This window comes from Pseudochaenichthys georgianus, chromosome 24, assembly GCF_902827115.2.
Source record: "Pseudochaenichthys georgianus chromosome 24, fPseGeo1.2, whole genome shotgun sequence".
NCBI classification, from domain to species: domain Eukaryota; kingdom Metazoa; phylum Chordata; class Actinopteri; order Perciformes; family Channichthyidae; genus Pseudochaenichthys; species Pseudochaenichthys georgianus.
This window is the reverse complement of record NC_047526.1, coordinates 11,716,970-11,739,397: the sequence shown is the minus strand read 5'-3', so window position 1 is coordinate 11,739,397 and position 22,428 is coordinate 11,716,970. Positions and strand designations below refer to the sequence as shown.

Here is a 22,428-nt window from a genome sequence, read left to right as displayed (position 1 = left end):
CGAAGGTGAAATGACATGTGATGTTGTACACTGAGCACACTGGGATTAGCACTCATTTATTGACGCTGAATAACGTTTATCAGGGAATGTTTAAATAACCACAGAAACCAGAATATACGTAAGTGGTAGTTTTTTTGCGAGTCCAAGTACCGGTTCCCAACGTTCCGGTTTTAACCGGACTTGAACCGAAACTTTTTACAAGTCCAGTACCGGTTCGGCGTACCGGTACGCAGCACTACCTATGACTGTTCTAAAATCATATATTCTGGTTTATCATACCCACAGTTGGGATATTAAGGTCTGTGGTGGCTTAGCAGTTGGTGCAGGTTTGACGACATCCCCATTTATAAAGACCAAACCAAACCAAAGTTTCAAAGCAGTGTTTTTCAATCTAAACTTTCCCCATCGCTTGGACCAACAAAGGCAAAGTTTGTAAAAAGTTCACAATGAGTGAACGTGACCAACTGGGGTTTGAGACATAAAGGCCCTTGGGATAAGATCAGTGGCTGAGGTTTCTTTGTTGCATTTGTGTGAGAGAGACAGAGACAGACTGGGAGAGAGTGAGGAGGAGTTCTGGGCTCTCCTCGAAGCCTTGGCAAACGCAGACAGGCTGCACTATCCTCCGGGGAAGATTCAATTATAAATGATGCTTCCTCTCGGACCCTTCTTGGAATCCCTTATTCTTTAGGAGATCTTCACCTAATCCTCAGCAGGGTCTGGCGTGGCCTGCCTCTAAAGTGGTATGCCCCTCACGCATTGTGTGTCATGCATTATGAATGATGCGAAGGAGACACTCGTGTCCTAATTTCGCTGAGAGCGGTGTGAACAGCAACACTTGAGCTGACAGAATGCTAATTTCCGCTCGTAGAAAGGAACAGGATTGAGTTAGGTTTTACAGAGCTTAAAGTGTCCCAAATAGTTGTTTGTGTTCACACCACCTTAAGCTGACTTGTCCCCACCTTAGCTGCCCATCTGTGTCTGTCTGCCTCTTCCTCTTTTAACCTGCATCCTTCTTCATCTCCCCCACCTCGCACCGTCTTCCCTTTCATCTCTGTTGCGATGTCTCCCTTTTCACCTTTCTAGAAATTCCACTGGTGGCAGCGTGCAGCATTAAAGCCAGCAGACAGGTCTTCTTTGTAGCCTCGAGTGCTGCGTGGATCTCAGCTGAAACCCTCTCCTTCCTCCTCCCCCCCAGCCTCTGAAATCCTCTTCAGACCCCCTTCCCTCTCCCTCATCCTCTTCCTTTCCCAACCAGAGAGAAATGGAGCTGACACCTCCAGAGAGCCGAGAAAACAAAAATCGTGTAAAGCCCCTTCCTTTCTGTCTGCTTGCCGCTACAACGGGGGAAGAGTGTCAGTAATGCGGCAGGAGGGGAGACAGAGAGAGTTGGGAGGGAGAGAAGGGGGAGTCTGGCTATCCGAGCTTCGCAGTAATGAGGGGAGAGTTGTTATGGCTCACCTTCTGCTGCTCTAGTCTGTGTGTGCATTTTCACTTGTGTACTTCGTTTGCGCCTCTGCAGTGTAACACGGAGCTGAAGTGAGGATACATGACTGCTGCGTTAATGGGTGTCTTGTGAGTCGATCGTCTTGTTCTTCTGTAGTGATGTGAGGTTGATTTGACATTCCTGTGAGTAAAGAACTTACTTGTTTCCCAGAGAGTGGGGGCTGAACATATCAGGATCACATCGACGCCTCTCGACTATCTCTCCATCTGTGTTCCTTTCTTCTCCATGTCTGTCCTCCATATTCCCGCAAAAACGTGACTCTTCCACCACTTTCCCCTGCCATCCCTCTTCCACATCTCTACACGTCTGCCTCGGCAACGTGATACAGATGGCAAGCTGTTCGTCATGGCCCCCTCCGGTGAAAGGGGACAACAAAAAGATGTTTTTCCTTTTTTGAAAGAGCGTTTTCAAGTGTTTTCAAGCACAATGTTTTACACACTAATTACAGGGAATAATTATTGTTGTTCTCATTCTTTCTAATGGTCAGCAGTTTGGATTGTATAGAAGTCTATGAGAGAATGACCCTACTTCTTCACCTGATTTATTACATCAGTAAACATTTCCCTGACAAGTTCATGGTCTCAATTCTTAGCTTCAAGTCCTTTTTGAATACAGCATGAAGTCAATTTGGAAATGACGGTCCAATGTACAGAGAATAGACAAAAACAATTGGGGTATGCTTTTAAAACATGGCTACCTTTTGTGAGACCAGTTGCAGAAACAAGTCCGATTGTAAATGAAAAAGTGACCCGACTTCTTCACTTGATTTATTACAACATCTCACTTACGAGTTTCTCAATTCTTAGTTTTAAGTCTTTTTTAATACAGCATAAAGTTCAATTTGTAAATGATGGTCCCCTTGAGAGGAAAATAAGCGATCAATCCGGGAGTGACATTGCCTACCTTGTGATAGTTCATAGATGTTCATTTTAACATGTGTGGTTGCCTAAAGTGCTCGGTTGTACTTAGCTCCAACCATTGTGTCACTTCTGCTGCCAAAACCCAAGATGGCAGAGGACAAATCTTTTTCATGTTGGAAAGTCATAAGAAAATCACCTTGGAAATCTATCTCCATTGACTTTTCACAGAATCTTCCCTCAATGTGTGGTGCATTGTTTAATTAGATGATGTAAACAGTTGTTGGTTGCAGCCGTATAGAGCAGCACAAAATGTTCCCTGTGCTGACTGTTGACATGGTGTTTTCCTGTCACCTGCATTCCCTCTGCACCGACACTAACAACACACTCCAACAAAACAGCCAGCACTAAATCTCACTGCAGCAGAAAGCCTTTGCTTCTCTTGGCATCGGTGGGCAACTCTAGCACAAATTCAACCACTGTAGTATTTGACTGCTCAATTCTAGCGAGTACAGCTGCTGCCCAGCGGCTCAGACTTTATCATCCTGGCTACTGGTGCTGCTGCAGAAGAAGAAGAAACTGCCTGAGCTTCTGCCACGCTTCGGTGTATTTGCTATATGGCTCATAAAGTTAGAATATGACCCGGACAAAAGGCCACAAAATGTAAAATATACAATGAATAATCCATATAATCCTGTGTAAACACGTCAAGATAAGCTATAATCTTTTCTGCCACATCTTGACATTCATTTAAGTTTGCACATAAGCGATCCTTACCAGTGATCATACTCGATATAAGATAATTACGTCCATATAATATTTAATTAGGCTGAACATTTAATTTAAATTAAAATATCAATTTTGCTTAGGGTGATATCTTAGTAAAAACCCATAAACAAAATCCTCTTAATCGCAATTCTGTATGTATTTCACAGCGTGTTGCCTGCACATATATCATAATACAGCTCTCTCACTTTCCCCTGTGCACGCCCGTCCATTCTGTCTGTGTTTTTCCTCCTCTTCTATTACCCCTGCGAGTGAATCCATGTAGTGCGGTAATGCTACAGCTTATTATAACGGGGAAACAGACAGTGTAAATCATTCAAGGCTGGCTGTTTTCTGTACATAGCCATTCTTCACAACACGCTGCCCTTCATCAATCATATTCTGCGTTTTGTTCAGTGGCGCTGAAGAGTGATGGGACACGTGGCCACCGTATTTTGACAGTCTCGAGATATACACACATACAAAGTGAATTTTGTGAGTATATGCTGTAGAAATGCAATACAACCACTCATATAGACATACTGTGTATAGGCAGGGGCGGCGGGTACTGTAGGGCTAAGCCTTCCCAAATATTTGTGTCACTGCATCCTGGTAAAAAATATAATGTATAATGTTTGTGTCTTTGACATTAGCGCATGCTATGCAGCCACCTGTGCCCTGTACTACGAAGCCAGTTCAACAGACCCTGGATATGTTTGAGTTATCTTAACTAACCCTAACAAACGAGATCTCGCTAAGCGGTCCTGCGGCGCTGGTTATCAACTCGGTAAATCAAACCCAGGGTTCCTCTCTCCAGCTGAGAGCACGTTCACGTAAAAGGGGCGTGGTTAGCTACATTCGACCAATCACAAACAGGGACAAGTGTAGCCTACTGACAGCGCAGCGTCATACTTCATTAATGAAAAGTAAACTAATATTAGACAAATATGAACTTTAAACATCTATGACTTAAACATATAATCAGGGCTGCACATAACTGGCGCCAAAAAAAGAGCACCGTGTCATTTGAAAAAAGGCGCATTTGCGTACCAACATTGAGAGAGAGAGGAAGAGAGAGAGAAGAGAGTGAAGGAAGAAGAGAGAGAGAAATATATTTGCGAGTTGCATATGAACCTATGATATGAACTCAGGGCCGGCCCCTAGCACTGGCGCAATAGATGTTCGCCGAGGGCGCCAGCTCTGGGAGGAACAAAAACATTTTTGACCGTTGGTGCTCATCCTAATTTTCAGCCTTGATGTAACACTATTCATAATTAAGTAAATGTAACACCCTTTCACCCCGGTTACACGTTTCATTTGCCCTGTACGATGGGCGCTGTAAGTGATGAAAATGGGGGATGTTGGCTTATCTGGCGCCCGCAGCTCACAGCCAAAATGCGAGTGAGCGAGGGCGAGAGGGAGGGTGCACCGGTACCGGCGCTGATGTTATTAGTATCTGGTGCTAGCTGCTCTAACGGATGTAAGAAGAAGATGTTTCTACATTGATGTGGAGGGAGAGTCCTCTCCAGTCAGACTGAGAAGCTGATAACTACAGCTCAGTGAGGTAAGGACTCTGAGGGTTTAGATAGTTCACTTTAGTCTAAGTTCAAACGGTTTGGTCACAATTTATGTGAACACATATTTCCAAGGCACTCCTTTATAAGTATTGGAATAAACACGTTTGAAATCATTCCAATGCATACTATAGGACAGTAACCAAACATATTCTTTAAAACTGGAGACATAAAAAAAATGCATAAATAAATGTTAGATAAAATAAGATATGAATGAACAACATAAATAAAATAAGTTACATTAATTTGTTATTGGCTATGGTAGGTTATTGGTTGTGTTCACATACTTATTTGATTACATCATCTTGTCTAAGATGACAACAGAGACTTTCGACCCAAAAGCAGCTGTTGACTTGTGGATGCAAGCAGCTAATCAAAGACTCAACCAGAGAGAAGGAAGTAGGCCTACATCATCAGCTACCATGTCTGACAGAGAGGAAGACAGTGAGGAGAACAGTCAGGAGGGTAGTAGGGACAGCTTGTAGGATTACTGGTCGTGCTAATGTTGTCTTGTGTTCACCTCTGCATGTGTGTTCTGTGTTCACCTCTGCATGTGTGTTCTGTGTTCACCTCTGCATGTGTGTTCTGTGTTCACCTCTGCATGTGTGTTCTGTGTTCACCTCTGCATGTGTGTTCTGTGTTCACCTCTGCATGTGTGTTCAGTGCCGTGTGTCTGGCAAATAAAGACCCCCTCAAAAGTTACGGTTTATTTCATTTTAAGGATGAGCACCAAGCAACATCTCCAGGTGCTCCTTTGAGAACCAGGGCAAACAAGTGATGTGCACCCCTGCATATAATCCAGGATACAAGCCACATAGTTGCACCTGCAAGGAGAAGACATAACAACTGGTTAAAAAATAACTACCGAGTGTTTGAAAGCGTAACAGGTTTATGATATCACTGCCCCGTCTAAGTCACGAGTGGATCTGACTTTAATTACATTTGAGTTGAGTGTTTCGTCAACTTAATGTGTTGCTTAAAATAATACGTCTGCATCCAGTCTGTGACACTGTGAGTGTTGCACGGCCAGATGAGGCTGGAGAAGCTGACTCAGATAAGGAAATATATGATATATTATGATATTATATGATCAATGTTCTGATTGATGATGTGATATCAGTGTGATATGAATGATAAGTGCGACACGTCGGCGTCTTCTCTGCATACGGCAGTTTAAACTGTATTTCCTTTATCCTGTGATATGACTTGATAGATTTAAACTCCGCACACTGAGCTCTGATTGGTCAGCAGGCAGTGCTTTCACTGAGTTAATCTCTTATCTATAGACACCGGAGGCAGCAGCGTCAGGTAAAAAAAGTTATTTAGCCTTCCCAAAGCTGAGCCTCACGCGCCGCCGATGTGTGTAGGGTTTTAGCCATTTGCTCTGAACTTGCTGAGATAGGGGGAGAGGGCGGAGGGGATCTATCATCTGTCTCGTCTCTCACTCTATCCCGGAGGGGAGAGGCAACAGTTGGAAATATGAATTATGAAATGATAGGAGGTTGTAAAATGGAGATAAATCCCGATGATTACACAGCTCAGTATCTCACAATTCGATTCCTTTGTCAATGATTCTTTATTGTAGCCGTGTGAAGGACAGCAGGCCTAATGATTCCCCATGTATGAAGCATGGCAGGGGAAATAATTGCTATGATAGAGTTATTTTGAACGTGATTGAGGAGGCAATTACATTTTGCATCTCACTTTCAGGATTTGTTTTTTAGATTTTTCTTTTCAAGGCTCCTCTCTTCTCTCTTTTCCTCATTCTCCGATGGCAGAGAATTCGACCACATCAAACCGTGTTTGTCTTCTCCCCTCCATCCCCTGGGGTGCCAGAGCTGCAGAAAGCCCAAGAGATAATAAGGAAAAAGACATAAAAGCACATAAACAACACCACACGAGGAGAAAGGAGTGTGTGTGTGTGTGGTGTGTGTGTGTGTGTGTGTGTGTGTGTGTGTGTGTGTGTGTGTGTGTGTGTGTGTGTGTGTGTGTGTGTGTGTGTGTGTGTGTGTGTGTGTGTGTGTGTGTGTGTGTGTGTGTGTGTGGTGTGTGTGTGTGTGTGGTGTGTGTGTGGGTGTGTGTGTGTGTGTGTGTGTGTGTGCATGCTTAGACAGAACACTTACCCTTTGCAGTGTGTGCCTCGTTCGGAAGCTGGCAGACGGCTCCGTCTTCTTTCTGGCTGCCCATACACTCATGCACATACAGGTGCACACATCCAACTTCTCTCGCCCTCCATCCTCACTGCAGGCTGTGCAGTTGAACAGACTGAACACTCTTTTACTCTAGGTCTCCGACCAGATGCCTCTAAACAGAGGGTTTTATCCCTGCATGGTGTGAAGTCTGAATACAACCAATTACCCGTTACAACAGACATGCGCCGTGGCAGCTGCTCTGCTCTTTTCACTCTTTTATAGATAGCATTGTTGCCTAGTGCGGTTTTAATGTGTGTGTGTGAAAGATGTGGGAGACAGAGTGTGCATAGATGCCTGGAATGGGGTTTGCTCAGGTCCTAAAATGCCTTTATAGTGTAAAAGTGGTAAAATGTAAGCCTTAAATAGGATTTTGACAGCTCTAAGAATTTGATTGGATCATGATGTTAATGTTATTTTTATAAAGTTGTAGGAATCTCAATCACGTTATGCATTTCTTGGAAACAATTCCCCCCAAAATGGCTTTCTTAGAGTGTTCGTATGAAAACAAATAATATAATCAGTCAAAAAAAAGCATTGAAGACAGAGGCAAGCCGTTCCAAGCATGCGCCCAGATCGTTCATTTACTTTGAAAGTAATTCTGGAATGCAGATTTTCCTTTACATCCTTTGTACTTCTCGCCAGTTTTGGCATGAAATAGGTCTTCATTTGCATTCCTTATAGTCTTTTAAAGTCTTATAGTTGCCCTTGTTGAAACCAGCAGAAACGTTGTTGTTGTGGACGTAAAATCACCGCACATTGGGGGCTCCACAGGCAATCTTTTTTTACCCCACTACGATTATCTTCCCCCGCTGGTCAAGTCTATTGAAACTGGTGACCTACCATCATTTCAGCCTCTGTGCGAAAATACCATCCTCTTCTTTTTTGAGAAAACCCCCCTCTATCCTCCAGTTGGGTAATGTCACGTGGGGTGGGCCTGAAGGACAGCACATAGTTCTGTTCTGCAGACAGGTGTCCTGACCTTCTGTCTGCAGTCCCACGCCTCGGGGGACCTCTGCGAAATAGAGGCCAAGGCTCTGACCTAGTCTCTCATCTGTAGTTTGTCTCTAAACGGAGGCCCACAGCCAAGGCAATGAATCACAACAGAGAGCACAAAGCCTTTATTTCAAAACTAACACCGTAGCTTTAAAGGTCCATATTGGAGTATTTCCTTGTATTTGTAACAAAGAGTGTTGTTTATATCTCTTTCACTCACAATCAATAGAGCACCCATATGTTTAGATTTCAAATGGCCTCCCTCAATACCCACTAGCCATTGCAAGATTGCATTATTCAAATATGGAGATGAAAGTCCCCCTCTGATCCACCAAAAATAACATCTTGTGGAGTAATCTGTTTGTAGATTTGATTCCTTTGATGATATTATCCCCCTGGGGTTGCCTTACACCGGGGCATCGTAGCTTTGAAGGCCATGTATGTTGAACGCTTCATGTCTGCTGTTTAAGTTGGCAATCTCTGGGAGATTGCCAAGAATGACCACGAGAGCACATGAAAAGTCTGCACAAGAATACAAGCCTTGAAGAGGATTTCAACATTACCAATAAAGAACATTAGTACTGCTTTAAGTATAACTTTTAACCTGTTTGGGATTTGATTCGATAAAAATGTTAGCTGTTGTATCAAATTATTTGTTAAACCCAAGCAGATAATGGTAAACATTAAACAAAAAGCAACAAACACCCATTAAAGGTGGGGTAGGTCATTTTGGAGAAACCAGCTCGAGTGCGCTAGAATTTGAAAATACACAGCCGGAACAAATCTGCCACTTCCTTACAGAGCCCCTCCTCCAACACACGAACGCGCACATGACCAATGAGGGCACGAGGTAAGTTTGTGCACAGATGGAAGGCTGACAGGCAGGTAGGCCATCCAATTACTTTAGCCGGGCCGGCTCAGATGATTGGTCGTGCTTTTTTACAGCACTACGGCTTCCACATATGACTTTTTATTATGGATTTTTTGCAAAGCACTTAAGATATTCATTTGCTATCGGATGTTAAGAGCATTCCATGGAATATAACAAAAAGTGTATCTCGAGCCGGTTTCTCAAACTTACCTACCCCACCTTTAAGTTGGAACACTGATATCCTCCTACATTATGGTTTGTTTTAGTAATGAAGCAAGTTATTTTCCAGACAATGAATGACATTCTTTTTTTCAGCCCCCTTGTGTTTTGTTTTTAATTACATGCGCATTTTAAAACGTTTTTGCTCATGTGAGATCATCTTACTAATGTAGAGTACATACATCTTCAAAACAGCTGAACTTGTTGGTTCATTTTATTTGAATGAAGAACAGGCTTTTAGATTTATTTGTAATGCGCAAACCTTGAAAAGACTATTGTTTGTTTGCCGTTACTGGCCAGGTTAATACCCAAGGAGGTGTAAGTGAAAGTATTTGAAGTATGCATGCTAAAACATTTATAAAGCTTATCCACTTTCATCCAATTATTCTCAACTTCCACTAAGAGTGGAAAATTCTCCATCGCATGGAAAAGCCCTTTTGTCTCTTAAGTGAACTTATTCAAACGAAACTCTTGACCATGAGAGTTAAGCCTTGCTAAACCATCCATTCACTTGTTTTGTCTCCGTTCACAATCAGATGCCACACTTTGTTTCACACAATGAGAGAGTTCATTGATATGCAGTGGACTTCCTCGCTGTGTGAAAGACAGGATGTGCAGTCTGGGCCTAGCAGGTTTTCATGGATACTTGCAACATTTCGGCGTTCTCGGGTTCTCTCTCTTCTCTGTACTCTGTAATAATCACCCACTTGTGTGATCTATGTGAGAAGGCAGCGAGTGTTTGAGTCTGCACACGTGTTTCCACACTTATATACTTCACAATGCGCCTCCGTCAGCCCACCGGTGTGGTGTGGTGTGTGTGTGTGTGCGTCTTGCTGATGTGCGTGTGGCCGTATGTGTGCGTTTCATGCTGAACATTGTCTTCTTGAAACACTGAGCAAATGTCTTCAACGTGATAATTGGCTCCCCCGGGGTGCTTGTATCGTTGCCTGCTCATCATCGTCATCCCCTCCAGAAAAAAAGAGACTGTGTGTTAGATGAGATAGGCGAAGTTTGCTCGTTTGCCGAGGAAGCTGATCCCAAGTCTGCCTGAACTCTTTTGGCAAGAAGAAACTTTGAGGCAATGAGACAGCAGGGCTAGATCCGGTGCAACCTGGCTGCAGGCTGCTCTCTCAGCGCCTTGCTTTCCATGGAAGAAATGAGCTATTTAAGGCAGGTGATACATGACGCAAACATCAGCTGCAATGTCATTGAGAGCAATGAAGGGATTGTATTGTTCCTCTCCGAGAAAAAAAAAGGAATTCTCAAAGGGGAGGCGTCTGTGGTAAACCAGCCATGTAGGGTTATTAGTTACAAGAAGCCAGGCAGTTGTTCGAGGCTCGGGATGCTTCACTTATTCAGGTATTCACCCCGTAACTTAGACGACCTTAGTTGGTGGATTGCATTTGCTGGCACCTGCGGTGTGTAAAATGCAGACCTGTTTGTGTGCCCGGAGGCAAATAAAGACACTCTTCTGGTCGATAGACTCCCTCCCTCCCTTCTCTCTCCTTCTCATCCATATGTTCCTTCGGTCTCCAGGGTATTATGGACCACAGAGCAGATTGTTGGCTGCTATGTAGGGGGAAGCAGTGAGACAGCTGGGCACCCATCACAAGGCCAAACAGATGTTCAGGTGAATGAATGAAAAAATAGGAATGACAGGGAGGGGAGACAGAGGGAGAGAGGCAATGTGGAAGAAAAAATTGCAGAGGCATGGTGTCGAAAAATGAATTCATACGTTGACTTCATTAGGAACCCTCGTCAGCTTCTGAGGTGGGGCAAATGCTTTCCAGTGCCTCTAGGCCACAGGAGTCTGCCTCCTCTCCCATATTGATTCACCAACCAGTCTTTCTGCTGTGGGTCTACTGCCTTTGATCTCTTGATTATCTTTGCCTAAATGTGGACACGATGGCTAAGCTGCTCAAGGATTCAGCGCTTTAATTCTGACGCTCCTTGGGGAACATTCAGAAGTTGGAATTGAATCCCGCCCTGCAACCAAAGAATGGAACATTTCCCTTTTTTATCTCTGTCCATGTGATGATGGAGAGAACAAGGACAACTTTTCGCAGACTTTCGCAGTATTTTCCGTGTCTCAGGGCCAAGCTTTTCCAATCAGAGCCTATAATATGATGCAAATCCTCACAGTGACTGTCACAACAAAAATCTTTATTCAAGTGAGTTTGTCTTGGCTGTGGACCTTTTTTTTCTAAACTGCATTTGTCAAATAAGCTCGACGAAGGTCTTCGATTGTTTTCCTTTCCCACCCCTTCTCTTCTTTCTTCTGCCAGCCTTTGTTCTTTGGTTGCAGGTCTCATATATAATACATGAGGATTGGGAGACTTATCCAGTTCTGGGCCATACTGGCTGTTATTCCCTGCGAAGGGGCTATATTTAAGAGCTGGATAGGTCATAGATGGCGCCCAGGGGAACTGCCTGACTTCTACCCAAAAGGTGTTGGTGCCTGAATACCATTAGAAAACTAAAATAGAACTGGACACAATTGCATTGGAGCAGTGGCAAACTAGCTGTAAAGGAATTACAGCGGATTTAATGGGGGTTTGGATCTATTTTGTCCGACATGCGCCTTGTAGGCGACAACACTCTGCTCCCTTGTTGCTTTTTACAGAACGTGTGTACTTCCCTGTATTGGATTTTAGCCTGGTATCTGTGATCTCTTTGCCCTAGAATAAACTAAATTCCTGACCTTTGTTTCTTCTTGTGTTATACAGCTGGCACCACCTATATCTTCGGTAAAGGAGGGGGTCTGATCACATACACTTGGCCCAACAATGAGAGGCCAAGCACGCGGACGGACCGACTGGCGGTGGGCTTCAGCACGACCATCAAAGACGGAATCCTCGTCCGCATCGACAGCGCCCCACGTCTGGGTGACTACATCATGCTCCACATCGTAAGTACATCTTTTTTATTATGTTTGAGTTTCTGGAAACAATTTACACATACTTCGAGCACAGTCACAACTACCGTACCGACACAAATACTTTCAAATGACTTGGGTTCGCTATTGTAGATTCCATATTACAGAAGGGACTACTCTGAACTAACAAGTTGCCATATTTTAATAAATTCCTCTAGATTGTCATGTGAAGCTCAACTAGTTGAGCTTTCCACAGGGAGTGTTCTCCATATACCAATGACGGTTACCGCAGGGTTTACAAAAGACCTTTGACTGTTAATATTTCCGAATTCGGCCATATAGAAAACCTAACGGACAAGTGTATATAAGAGCTTACGTTTCAGCCATTTTGTTTTTCAAAGCACATTTCCCCGAACAAAGTTGGACCAATTTCTGGATCTCTTACCCAACATACAGTATCACTCTACTTAGGTGATTTATTCAATTAGATTCAGGCCAAACATATGGCTCCAACTAATGATCAACAGTTTTATATGCGTTTTATCTCCTATAAATTACAATGAATGATCCAGAAGACACTCACACTTTCCAGCATTCAATCATTCCTCAAGGTTTATGTATTGCAGTATTCTGGCCAGACTCAGCCCATAATGCTCAAACTGAATTATACAAACGTTGCAGATCCATAATAGAAAAGAAAAAAAAGTGCTATAAGCCTCTGCCTCACCATCCTCTCCATGAGAAAACCCTTATTCTTCACCACATTCGAACTGACTCCCAGCATGAATAATGAATGCGGCTCTCCATACATATGCAGCGTGTTCCCACATGTTGGAGAAACACGATAGAAACCTGGGGGGGGGGGGAGACTTCGAGTTGGAATTCTTGGCCAGTCGACCGTGTATCCGTGCAGCATCTTAATAATCTCACTCGGCGACCTTGTGTTTGACTGTTTACATAAGCATTAAGTATTTAAATAATCATCAACAGTAGCTAGATGAATGCAGAGCGGGCAAATCAGTGCCCGTTAGGGGGGGGGATGAAGAGGCAGTGGTGGCTGGGGGCGGTACGGGGGGGGTGGGTAAGAGTTGCTGCTGACGCCATGCGAAAAAAAGATGTGATGATGAGGAGGATGAGCTACAGTTGCCTAAAGCAGATTGAAAGTACTTTTCTTGTTTAAAGAGCTCCCCTCGTCTCTGAGTGCTGGCCATGTGGTGCAGAAAGCAGCCATCTGCTCTGCAAAGATGAGGGCCAACAACAAGCAGTTTGGAGCTGCCTTTACACTATCGAGAGATCAAGTGAAAGTGTGTGTGTGTAGGTGATAGAGGGGGTTGGATAGAAAATGATGAAGATGTAGCAATGTGGGAAACGCCCCTCTGCGTCTCAGACCGAGTGAGTAATTGCAGGAACTCCTAAAGGAAGGAAAAGGTATTTTTAATTCAAGCTTTTTTTAAGATATCCCACACAGCTAGCCAAGCAGGGTATATTTTATCATTTGGCTGTGAGTCGTAGGAGTGTCCTCATTCCTCCGGTCTCATGGCGTTAAGGACATTATTCTTAGAGTAACAGCATGTTCTGAACACAGTGGCTTTTCTTTTGGTTAACATAGCACTGCTAATATTTCAAATGATTTATTGGGAGCCAAGGGTGTACAAACAACGTGAGTTTCATTTATTATTAACAGTTATTGTACTCTTAAACTGTAGAATAGTTGGCACAAATCAGGACACTCTGAGGCTCCCTTTTCCCCACAATTACCCCACTATCAAACAGGAACCAAATGAGGGAAATGTGACTGTTTTTGCCACAGGTGAACGTTAAATATTGATTAGACCTTGAGTGAATATTTAGCCGTGAGACTGTTGGTTGCATCTCAAGGAAAATAAACCGCTGCTTGACCTCACGTCCAATGTTTTTTAGTATCATTTTCCTCGTGTGAGAATACGCCTCTCCAGTTCTGTGGACGTGGGTATATTGAATCTCTTGGAAGTTTATCACAGTATTGGTATTGTATTCGCAGATAAAACAACTAGTGTGTACAACTTTTCTAGAGTGTTATAAAATGAGCAGATGTCCCAGGCGTCGCTGAAATGTCATCAGATAATAACTCCTAACGACAGGCGTCAGGTCTTCGCTGTCAGGGCGCTTCGTAATGAATCTGGGAGAAAAGGTAAAAGCATTACACCTGTCCATTCTGGATACATGTCTGCCCAAGGTCTCATCAGGCTCAGGGCCTTGTAATTATTAGGTTACTTGAAAATTGCCACATTAAAGTCTAGATATAGGAAAACTATAGTATTTGATAGTTGAGTACATGGCCTCTTAGAGACAACACAAAGGAAGCGGTATAACTCATTTTTAAGTTGCATTCTGGCCTTTTGTATACCATTTCAAAGGGAGATTATAAATGTCTTTCACTGACCTTGACTTAGTCTTAGGTATCTCATGCTTAGTGTATTCTGACAGATAAAAAAGACCGTAGAAAGCATTTTCTTAAACACGAAGCAACACATAAGAGGCAATACCTAATCGCCGCCTCCCTTCTTCTTCTGCCTCTCTTTGTTTGTGTTGCTTTCTTCATTATCTTCTTTCCCTCCTCTCCGTGATTAGCTCACGGCTTGTTTGGCAATCATGAATTAAAATGCTGATTGTAGTGTTTACATTTTAACTGCAAAAGAACAACTGTGTGCTTGGTTGGAAATCCGAGGGGTTAATTTGGGGTGATTTGCGGAGGTGAGCGCGACATTCTGCTGCTATTTGATCTCGGAGCTCATTGCGTTTCTCCTCAGTTTCAATGCGGAGCGTACAAGAAAGGACGGGGACATTGCTTGTGTTTTCATGTTGCATATAGTGAAAGAACATCTCAGTGTAATGCTAAATAACAACCTAAAGCTGCGTGGAGAACATGTGTGTATCACAGGTGACTTGAAGATCAATTAAAAGGGGTTGTTGCAATAGAACAGTGTGTGTGTGTGTGTGTGTGGTGTGTGTGTGTGTGTGTGTGTGTGTGTGTGTGTGTGTGTGTGTGGTGTGTGTGTGGTGTGTGTGTGTGTGTGTGTGTGTGTGTGGTGTGTGTGTGTGTGTGTGTGTGTGTGTGTGTGTGTGTGTGTGTGTGTGTGTGTGTGTGTGTGTGTGTGGTGTGTGTGTGTGTGTGGTGTGTGTGTGTGTGTGAGCTTAAATCCATGACAGAAAGACTCTTAAGCCGTGGGCTAGATGTGCCGGTGGTGACTCAGACTCTCTCACTAGGGACTGCAGATGACTGCAGGTGAAGATTACCCAAGACACACACAAACACACACTTACACACAGAGAGAAATCCTTAAGAATCTCATCTCGACAGCATCATCAAAAACCTTTTTTTAAGAAACTAACGATAGTGTATTTGATCAAAGAGGCTCTTTTAGGAATGTTGGGGTTTGACATCAGTATGTTATACTCTACTTCTATTGGCTAGCACTCCAACACTGGTACGTGATAGGCTAAGGGTTGGGACATCTCTAAGCAGATGACCAATCACAACACAGCTGGCCAGCTAACCCTCCTATGAGAAACCGTTGAAAACGAAAGACCTTTTACATGAAAGCCTTTGTAAACATGTCCCAGTAGAGGCAGAACATAACAATATGGCCCAGAAAAGGAGCATAACATGTTCTCTTTAAGGTTGATTTGTCATGACTGACAGATCAGACCCTGCCATTTCTTTAAAGACACAACCTTGTGACTTGCGTATCATCCATTTTATCCACCAGTGTGTTGGAAAATCCAAAGTCCCGGTCTATGTTTGATTACATGAAACAACACTCGGTGCCTCCGCCTCCAGAAAGACCCTATCTTCTCTCTCTGACATTGCTTGAACACTTCAGTAGAGTGGTAACGTTTGCAGTGACCCCAGACAAACTCACTCCTGTGAAAGACGTCGTAGGTGACAAGTTGCAAGTGAGGCAGAGCTGAAGTGAGGCAGAGCTGAAGTGAGGCAGAGCTGAAGTGAGCTGAAGTGAGGCAGAGCTGAAGTGAGGCAGAGCTGAAGTGAGGCAGAGCTGAAGTGAGCTGAAGTGAGGCAGAGCTGAAGTGAGGCAGAGCTGAAGTGAGGCAGAGCTGAAGTGAGCTGAAGTGAGGCAGAGCTGAAGTGAGGCAGAGCTGAAGTGAGGCAGAGCTGAAGTGAGGCAGAGCTGAAGTGAGCTGAAGTGAGGCAGAGCTGAAGTGAGGCAGAGCTGAAGTGAGGCAGAGCTGAAGTGAGCTGAAGTGAGGCAGAGCTGAAGTGAGCTGAAGTGAGGCAGAGCTGAAGTGAGCTGAAGTGAGGCAGAGCTGAAGTGAGCTGAAGTGAGGCAGAGCTGAAAGTGCGAATGCTCCGTCAGGTTTCACGTCTGGCCGCTCTTTTGGTTTCTAATTAAGGGAGAAACAGGGAGACACCTGACAAAATATCAAACTCTGCAAGTATTGCAACACATTCTGTCGTTTAAAAGTTAGCGCTGAGCTTCAGTCTGCAATGTTCAAACCAACAGATAAAGCCAGAAATCTAGGTGTAGTCATGGACTGACCTGAGTTTCAACAGTCACATTAAAACAGTTACTAAATCAGCCTACTATCACCTAAAGAACATATCTAGGATTAAAAGACTAATGTCACAGCAGGATCTGGAAAAACTTGTCCATGCTTTTATCTTCAGTCGACTCGACTACTGTAATGGTGTCTTCACAGGTCTCACTAAAACATCTATTAGAAAGCTGCAGCTGATTCAGAACGCCGCTGCTCGAGTCCTCACTAACACTAAGAAAGTGGATCACATCACTCCTGTTCTGAAGTCTTTACACTGGCTTCCTGTGTGTCAAAGAATAGATTTCAAAATACTGCTGCTGGTTTATAAAGCACTGCATGGTTTAGGCCCAAATTACATTTCTGACCTCCTGCTAAACTATGAACCATCCAGATCTCTCAGGTCTTCAGGGACTGGTCAGCTTTCTGTCCCCAGAGTCAGAACTAAACATGGAGAGAAGCAGCGTTCAGTTATTATGCTCCAAATATCTGGAACAAACTCCCAGAAACCTGCAGGTCCGCTGCAACTCTGACTACTTTAAATCCAGGCTGAAGACTTTTCTTTTTGTCGCTGCTTTTAATTAAAACTATTCATATCTTAAACTGCACTGTAACTTTTATCCATGTACTTTTTCTTGCAATGTTTACTTGAACTATTCATATTTTAGACTGCACTGTAACTTTATCCATGTATTTTTCCTTAATGTTTATTTTATTAGCTTTTCTTTTTTTAATGCTTAATGTCTTTCATTTTTTTTTTTTTTTGTAAAGCACTTTGAATTACCCTGCGTCGAAAAGTGCTATATAAATAAACTTGCCTTGCCTTGCCTTGCCTTGCAGGTCAATTCAATGGATGATGCAATCAAAAATGGAAGAAGTCAGATCATTACTTTAAAATTCAAATACTGCAGTTAAAAATGTATAAGAAGTAAAAGCCCTGCATGTAAACTATTAGACAGTATGATTAACAAAATGTATAGACTAAAGTATGAAAAGTAATACAACTCCTTATGCAGAATGGCTCCTTTCAAAGTACTATATTAGTATCATATTTATTATCATTTAGTATCATATATCTTTATTTAGGAATACATTTGAGGGTTCTTACTTACCATGTTCTGCTACTTTATACCCCTACGTATATTCCATTATACTGTAGATACTTTGTTAACTACCGATTAGTAGTATAGTACTGACTACCATGTGCCCTTCAAATGTAACAATCAGTTTTATTTGTGTTAAGGAAGTTGGAAATTGGACTTTTACTATTAACAGAATATTTTAGCTACTTCTCTCAAGTATAAAATCGTACTTATTCCAGCACTGAAAGTCATTCTAATGAAAGCGCAGCTTGCTAGTTTATGAATAACATGACATTTACTGTAAGCTCTTCGAAACAGAGCTGCTTTTGTTTGAACTCTACCCTTTTCCTTGTTGTAGTGTCTTGTTTATTACTCGGTTGCTTTGAACATTTCAAGTTGAACAGACATTATTCAAATGAAGTTCTCTTAGAAAGGTGTTAAAGCGCTTTAAATTTCCCTCTGAAAATCCCATCAGCAGTCAAAATGTTATAGTTGTGTTTAAGATCCAAATAAAAGCCCTTTTCTTGGTGATAATAGCCTTCATAAAACTTCCCCCAAAGGGTGCTCCAGATACCCTCTCCTGCTAACACACGTATCCACACTTCTGTCTCCATCCCCTGGAGATCGGATTGACAACCAATCAGGCTCTTATTTTGTAATGGAGCGATGGCACACAGAATCCCCATTACCCACTTGAGTTTCCCCCTCATGCTAATTCACCGGCAGGGAGAAGAAAAAAAAGGTGCGGCTCCTGGATAATTGAAAAGCCGAGTGCAGACACTCAGACACAAGATGAGATGAATGGATGGTTCTAGCTGCATTGCACAGACTATCTATTTTTTTCCATCACTTCTACATACCATGCATACAAAATCTAAAGCATGTATATTTTAATGTATTAATGGCGATGCATAATTCATCTAGTTCTTCACTCAATGCTGTCTGGTCCCATCCATCCATCAGCTTCTTCTCTGTCTGAATGTGTTTATGTTGAACGTTGTCTTGTTTCTACATCTCCCTCCCTCCCTCCCTTTCTTCTCCCTCTCCCTCCGACAGACTTAATATAAGATGTTTGATGTGTACCTGTGTGCATCAGCGCGTATATGGCCCACAATGTATTGCCTCTATCGAGTTACCCTACCTCGGCAGGGAAAGATAGATATTATCGCGGTTATGGCTCATGGCCTCTGATAACATTACAGCTTCTTATTTGAGTTTGTATTTCCTTACCTCCCGACTCTGATTCCCGCCACGGAAATAAAGGGCTGGGATAAAATACACCTCGCAGCTGTATTCACAACTAGTTGCGTGCAGTACACGCAGTCAGCATTATTGTGACTTTGTTGATAAATAAGAATTTCTCTGAAGCCGAACGGCACAGTCATTTTCATCCCTACGGCTTTATTATTCCAATCTTCCAGGTGATAAAACAGACTTTATTATTCCACTATACGGCGGTAATTCAAACTAATAGCTACTTTGTAATTATCATGCCAACAGTATGATTGACAGCGGCTCATGTTTCTTCTTATGAGGTCAATATATAATACCATATTATATAACCTTTTCTGGAGGTGACTCAGTTGACATAATGACTTTTCACAGCTAGCTGAGCTTAACCGGCATATTAGCAGCCAGATGGTGAGTCAATGTGTGTGTGGGGGGGGTTAAGCTTTACATGCTACATTAAGACACTTATATGAAAGCTGTGAAACATAACATAGTGTTTATATTATGGGATTTTAACGTTGTGCAAGTGGTTCAAGAATCAGAACAATTATATCTGAAGGACCAGACAGAATTGGCTAAACTGTTTTTTTTATAACATTCTGTACAAATGAATGCAAACCTATTTCTTTATTTGGTTTTTCTGCTAATCTTAAGGTCGTTGCAAATTTGGGAATATAATACATATGTAATGGATTTTTCTTTGGCCCATGTTGTACCCTTCAAAACTGTGGTTCTCATTCATAACACTCCGTTCGATGTCTCACTATGGGATGCGCCTCATCGCGGAGCAAACAGAAGCATCAATCTCATTACGCCAATCCTGATTGGCTGGTGATCTTGACGTCAACGTCAGGGGAAATCACCCCCTATAAGTAGCTTGCGCTACAAGTCATGCGTCATTCAAACACCTCTTCTCGCTTCAGAGCACATCTCTACAGTAGCCGGGCAAGCTTCACGGTCCACAGACTGAACCCAAATACCCATTTCGGTCGACGGGCGCTCGCCGGCTACTCCTTCTGCTTCGCAGGAAGACGGTAGTACTAACGCCAGTTAGTATTAAAATCGACCTCGCCCTTCTCTTCCCCGGAAAGTAAGGTAGGTCCGATTTTTTTAAGCTAGCAGCACACCTGTTGCTAGCTCTCTACTCTACCGACACCACGGTAGAGAGGAAGTTTTTTCTTTTCTCTTCCCCACGGAGGGGAAAAGGATTAAAAAGGAGCATCTCGCCACACCAGTCAGTATTCTCCGGGAATAAAAGACCCACACTGTCCTTTTCTCCGGATTAAGGACAAGGTGGTTTTATCTTTTCTCCCGTCCCACCTGTCGAGAGCGGGCCCTCTCCACGGCCCCTCTCCCTCACACCAGAGGAGTCAGGGACTCGGTGGCTCGACTCTGCGGCTGCGGGTTGAAGATATCGGGCACAGACACACACCAGGTCTGTTCGTCCTGCCTCGGGCTGGAACACGCCCGAGGCGCTATCGACAACCCCGGCTCATGCGGACATTGCTTCCGCCTCACTGTTAAGAGCATCCGCCGACGGTTAGCTCGACAAGCTAGCTGTCGGAACAGGACCCCCCCCATGTCCACGGACCCGCCGACCGGCAGTCAGGACACGGGGGCGTTCGCCACAGAGAGTGAGCCCCTCTCCGTGTCGGTCTGGGGCTCACTATCTGCTATGGCTATAGAACCGGAATCCCGCGCCCTGGAAGGCCGGGACCCGGTGACGGCAAGACACGCGGGAACGGTTTCCCGCACTCCACCAAGCTGGGCCTCCCGGTTAGACCTCACCATGGTCTCACCCGCGGAGGATGTCCTCGAGTTGGATTATGAGGAGGACGATGAGGAGGACGCCCTGGCGTTCCTCCTGTCCGAGTCAGATGAACAAGAAGAGGACACCTTCATGTCATCGGCCCAGGCTGCAAAGCCTGGAGCGAGGGCTGCTCTCCCGGGCGATAGCACACCAGCTTCGCCCGGTCTGAGCATGGACCTGCAGGCCGTGTGTAAACGCGCTGCAGCCAGACTCAACAAGGTCCCAATCCAGGGTGCCTCCTCCCTAGACTGTGACGGAATGGAGAAGCTCGGCCTGCTCTGCATGCCGCCCATGGAACCGCTGGTAGCGGCTCACCTTCTACCAAAGGTGGGCCCGTCACCAAGCAGGAACCCCACGCTGCCAGCAAAGTCGGACCGTTTTCAGTCAGCAATGACTGAAAGGTCCTACAAAGCGGCAGCGTTGTCCGCCAGGGCCCTGAATGTGTCCTCGCTGTTAACCGCTTACCAAGCGGAGCTCTGCGAGGACTTGTCAGGTAACCCGGGGGCAGCCACTCTGGACGAGATGGCAGCGGTCACGGATATTTGTCTCCGTGTCCAACGCTGCGCCGTCCAGGCCACGGGCAAGGTAATGGGGATCATAGTGGTGCAGGAAAGAGCGAGATGGCTCAACCTCACCACTCTCCCAGACCGGGAAAAGGAGGATGTGCTGGATATGCCCATCGTTCCCGAGGGAATTTTTGGCTCCGCTCTCGCCTCCATGCAAAGGAGGTGTGAGACGAAAAAGAGGGAGGACGAGGCACTCCACCTCTGCCTCCCTCAAAGGGTCCAGCCGCTGCTCTCGCAGCAGCAGTCCTCTGCCCAAGCTGACTCGAACTCTGCTCGGTTTAAAACACCGAAGACGCAGAGGTCGCAGCCCACCCCGAGTCCCCAGCCCAGGCTGGAGACAAGGGCAAGTTGGCCGAGAAAATCTCCGGTTCCGGCTGCAGCTCAGGCTCAGCCAACCCAGAATTTCGGCCAGCAGTCGAGGAAGAAGAAGCGAGCGGTGTGACAGCCCCTCCTTCTCCCCTCCGTGAATGTGTTCCCGCCGCCTCGAGAGATGCCTAAACACCATCCTCAAGTCCGCACAAACACATGTCACATGCTGATTGATTCCTCACAATAAATATTCAATTACCTTAACTCTTGGTTTCAATACCCAGTAGCAATCCAATTTAAATATGTAGCCCACTCACAATAAGCCTTGTTTTTTTGTTGTCATGTCATGTCTCGGTAGGAATAGCAGAGGTGCATATAATAAGAATTAATAAGGATAAATTAAATGTGGGCCACATTTTAAGGGTCGTAGTATTCTGCATGCTGGCTCACTGTCACACTGTCATGGCTTACTGTGACACTTACACAGAGCCATCGTTAATTGTATTAGTAACACCTGTCCTCTCACACTAAGACACGCCAAGGTGTCTTTTTTTAAAGAATATTATTTTGGCCACCAGTGCCTTAATTATAGAGGCAGATTTGAAAGCGGGAGACAGAAGGGATGACATGGGTAAATGGTCCTGTGGTCGGAATCAAAGGGGGACGCTACAGCGGGGATTGAGCGTGAACAAATATAAAATTCAATGGAACCATATTTTTGTAAGCTAAAATTAATTGAACTGGTTATTATAAACACATCTGACCAATACACCAATGTGCTTAATAGTGTTATTATTGGCAGTGATGCCAATCAGGCCTATCTGATAGGCCCATCCCATCTACTATAATCGGATATGGACCTAGCCCCAATTATGTTGTGTGTCAGTTAGTAAGAGAATTTCAATATCCCTATTTTTTCAAGGAGCGTGCACCTGTGTCAACACAGAACAAACAATAATAATAATAGCAAATGTATTTTAGGTCGATTCTGACACAGTGCCCCTCAAAAAATGATGGCCACAGGATCAAATGATGCAGCATCCTCAAC

General features: G+C 44.2%; 1 protein-coding gene across 2 annotated transcripts in view; it reads left to right on the top strand.

Annotated features, from left to right (window-relative positions):
* LOC117439802 (neurexin-3b) overlaps window positions 1–22,428 on the top strand; it is a 298,311-nt gene that overhangs the window by 194,897 nt on the left and 80,986 nt on the right. For both annotated transcript variants that reach the window (XM_034075888.2, XM_034075887.2), the window contains one exon: window positions 11,702–11,883. In XM_034075888.2, the coding sequence (XP_033931779.2) occupies window positions 11,702–11,883 (182 nt within the window). The remainder of the gene's footprint in view (window positions 1–11,701; window positions 11,884–22,428) is intronic.